The sequence below is a fragment of the Epinephelus moara genome, chromosome 19 (genome assembly GCF_006386435.1).
Source record: "Epinephelus moara isolate mb chromosome 19, YSFRI_EMoa_1.0, whole genome shotgun sequence".
In the NCBI taxonomy this organism is placed as follows: domain Eukaryota; kingdom Metazoa; phylum Chordata; class Actinopteri; order Perciformes; family Serranidae; genus Epinephelus; species Epinephelus moara.
The window spans coordinates 39653884-39657887 of NC_065524.1; the positions used below are offsets into that span (position 1 = coordinate 39653884).

Here is a 4004-nt window from a genome sequence, read left to right on the forward strand (position 1 = left end):
ATATATATATATATATATATATATATATATATATATATAGGCCTTTGTGGGAACCAGTATAATGACAGAAACAGTTAAGAACTCTGATACATTATTTCCATGGCCGACCAAAGTTTCGTCAACATTTGTGAACATGAGTGATTCTCTCATAAAGACATAAAACCACAGAAGTAAGTCTCAAACTTGTGATGTCATAGGGCCTTGGTCTTTGACAGGGGGTCTGTGACCCCTAGGAGGTCCTCAGAGTTACTGCAGAGGGACCACCAAATTATTGTTTGATAGTTTAATTTAAAGGAATAGTGAGTCAGATGTAGGGGGATTTAGTGTCTAGTGGTGAGGATTGTAAATTACAACCAGCTGAAACTTCTCCTGGTTAGGATTCCTTCAGTGTTCATCATGCAGGAGGTTTTTTACCGGGAGCTGAATTACTCACAGTGGTCTCCTCAGATGTGTGGGGATGACAAAATATTTGAAAGTAAATGAATGAACTGAATTCCCCTGAGGCCTCTATAATCTGAGTGACTCTAAAAACAATCCGTCTCTTCCTCCTCTCAAAAACAAACGTACCCGGTGGTTTAAACTGGTAAAAACACTGAATAAATAATTTTACGTGACAAAATCAGTGATTTTCAGTTGCTGCTCATTGCACAGGGGCTGCTGGCTATAGCGGCCAATGCAAAAACACGAAAATCTCCCTATCTGGAGCAGTGTTTGGTTTGTCTGTTCTTGGCTACACTAGTCTGCCAACGGTGTTCTATATGAGGCGCACATAACAGGAAGTCAATGGCAAAAATGTCATGAAACACATGAAATATTATCTGATCGTTGACTCTAACATGAGCCTCTGATCTCATGAATCAAAGGTGGAGGCCTTACTTTGCTCCACTTTTCTCAAAAGCAATTGCTCAGTCAAAGTGTAGACTGTCCCTTGGCTATTTCCTCAGAGAATGAGCACACAAACATGCTGGTTTGACTTTTAAAAACAGAGGAGTACACTGTAAACTGCAGCCTGTCCATGACACAAAACTCTGATGAAAAAACATGATTATGAATACAGTCCATCTGATGCTGTTTTCTTTGTTTCAATATCCTCATTCAGATTTTAAGAAGCTACAAATTATATTCAGCCGTCTCATGGCGGTCACTTCCTGTCAACGTTACAGATCAGAAGCACAGAGAGTCGTTGACTAGATATGATACGCCGTCTCATCGTGGTCACTTCCTGTGGACTGGCAGCTTTTTACTACGTTACAGAACGGAGCGTTGACAGTAGTTGCTTGTTTCAGCTCATCTTATCGTGAATCTTTGGTCTGTCATCTATAACATCTTTCACTATTCACTGTCTATGGAGCAGCTCCATTGTTTATACCCTAGGACATCACAAATTTGAGTTTCAACACTCTGGTTTCTGGATTTGAGAGAGAGTTGTTCANTTATCGTGAATCTTTGGTCTGTCATCTATAACATCTTTCACTATTCACTGTCTATGGAGCAGCTCCATTGTTTATACCCTAGGACATCACAAATTTGAGTTTCAACACTCTGGTTTCTGGATTTGAGAGAGAGTTGTTCATGTTTACTGATATTTTTAGACTGTCCTAGACCTGAGAAATGGTCAGGTCACGTATGAAGGAATAACATGTATGAATCTTGAAAACAGACATAGTTCCCCTCTACAGCCACCAGGAGAGTGAGACCCTGTGAAGTTCTGTTTTCTCCTCCAGGTTCTCTCTCAGTTTTTCCCATGAAAACAGCAGCTGAATTAGATGGGTGGGGAGTGCAACATATTTGAAGGTAAAGTCATGAATTAAATTCCCTCGAGGCCTCTACCAGCTGACTAACTGTGAAAACAACCCGTCTGCTCCTCCCAGGAGATTAAAACAAATGCTTTTAATTTGAAATGCTGGAGGCAACTGCAGCGCAGATCCCTCCACACATCTGTCTGAAGAGCATTTACAGGAAAAGATACATTTCATATTTTTGTAAACATGTCGATCACAGATTCGGATACTCTGACTCGCAGACTGTGGAAGCTGGGATTGAGCCCCTGATCTTAGTGGATGATCTTCTACCTTCTGAGCCGCAGCCGCCCCAAACTTTTGTCCCAAAAATGGGAACAAAGGCGTATAACTGGCTGTCAGAGTATGTGGTGCAGGGACTGCTGCTCCAGTTGACTCTCAGCCAGAGATTTTACTTGTTTGCATGATTTTTGTTAATAAATCCCATTTAAAAGTGTCTCATGTTTATTTTGGGGTAAATCCCATTTAAAAGTGTCTCATGTTTATTTTGGGGCCGCCCAAGGGTGGGGTGTAACAATCTCAAAATAATTTAAATGTAAAATTAAGTGTTGAAATTTTAAAAGAATGAACACATTTAGATTCAAGAAATCCTCGAACTTTAAATGTGAAAAATGATAATAGGTCTTATTAAAATATATCTTATTAAAAATATAACTGTTCCACATTGTCTGAAAATAATCTATACATCCTGAAAATCGTTTATTAGCTTGTTCCCACTTTAAGTTCAGACATGTCTTACTGTCACTGTGGGAGACCCAACAAATCAAATATATAATTAACATTTTACACCCCAAATTCAGCCTCACTCTTATTATTTAGTGTCTTTGGAAAGTTTCAAACAAACTCCTGCCTGTTTGATAAAAGCTACAAACACTTCCTCTGAGTGCTCTCTGCTTTAACAAAGTCACAAATAAACTTCTGTATCTTTAAACCTCAAACAGGATCTGATCTCTGACTGATTTTAGAAATGACACTCACCTGCTTTTTTAATGGCGATTTCCCTCATGCAATCGTTGACCACATCATCCCCGGCGATTTCCCCCAAAGCTTTAAACATGGTGTTGAGTGTGTGTTGTGTGTGTTTCTGGGTGGAGGAGGTTTGGCCTTATAGCAGCGTGTGTCCCTGCAGGTGACACCTCTCTGATCTCGCCCTGTTGAGCAATCAGGTCGGTCTGTATCACAGCTCTGTGACGTCACTGCAGCAGCACAGTGAGTGTCAGAACCTGGATGTTGGAGGAGGATCAGGTGTCTGGTGGCTGAGTACAGGTGTTGCCCCGGGACAATCAACTGCATGTGTGTGTGTGTGTGTGTTTTTATTATGTGTTGGGCCGGTCACACCCAACAATGGGTGGCTACTGAAACATCGCGGTGCAGACTATTTACTGGAGTTTACCAGCCTGTCCGTCATGCTGCATTTGAAGATAATTACAAGCACAGCCATTCACTGCTTTCAGTGTCTGACAGTCCACCACTAACATTTTCGTTGAAACATAGATTCTGTCTTAGTTTTTTATCGATCTATTTTTAGCTTGTCACGTTTTTGTCATGGAGAGAATGTTGCAGTTTTTGTCAATGAAATAAGTTGCTACGAGACATGACCTGCAGTCTCCTGGATCAAAGTTCTGTGTTTGACCCATCCATCTTGCTCTTTATACTTCGTCACCTCTTTTGCTCCCGTCATTATAACTACAGTGATGTAGTGTGGGTGTAACACGTAGGGCCGCAAACTGGGCTGCTATATTTGACGAGTTGGAAGTGAGACGGCCCTGGGACGTTGAATGGGATAAAATGATCAAGTATTGTATCCATCATTTTCTTGACTTCGTATGTGTGTGGGGCTGATGTTGTGTAATCTGAACTCTGCATTAAAGACGGTAAGGAGCTCTGGAGGCAGACGACCCAGAACATCCTGGAGGGATTATACATCCTGTCTGACCTCAGGAGACGGATGTTTGGGCCTCGTGCTGCCACCAGGACTTGGACTGGAAAAAAGATGATTCTCCAGCTCTCACTGATTTCACTTTACTTTGAAACTCTATAAACAGCTACAACCATGACTCCTGACTGGTGTCCGACCTCGCCCAGTATTTGGGCGTTACATTTGTATTAGGGCTGCACGGTATATGCGGTAGACGGTAGAAATGATATAAATTTGGCCCACGGTAGAGATCTGCGCTCTACAGTCCTATCGTCGATGACGTCATC

At 41.6% G+C, this 4004-nt stretch overlaps 1 protein-coding gene across 3 annotated transcripts in view; it reads right to left on the reverse strand.

Moving 5' to 3' along the window:
• The window catches only part of LOC126406803 (uncharacterized transmembrane protein DDB_G0289901), a 24316-nt gene extending 21371 nt beyond the window's left edge, over positions 1–2945 (reverse strand). For all 3 annotated transcript variants that reach the window (XM_050071308.1, XM_050071310.1, XM_050071311.1), the window contains exon 1: positions 2778–2945. In XM_050071308.1, the coding sequence (XP_049927265.1) occupies positions 2778–2856 (79 nt within the window). In that variant the 5' untranslated portion in view covers positions 2857–2945. The remainder of the gene's footprint in view (positions 1–2777) is intronic.
• Positions 2946–4004: the final 1059 nt, after the last annotated feature.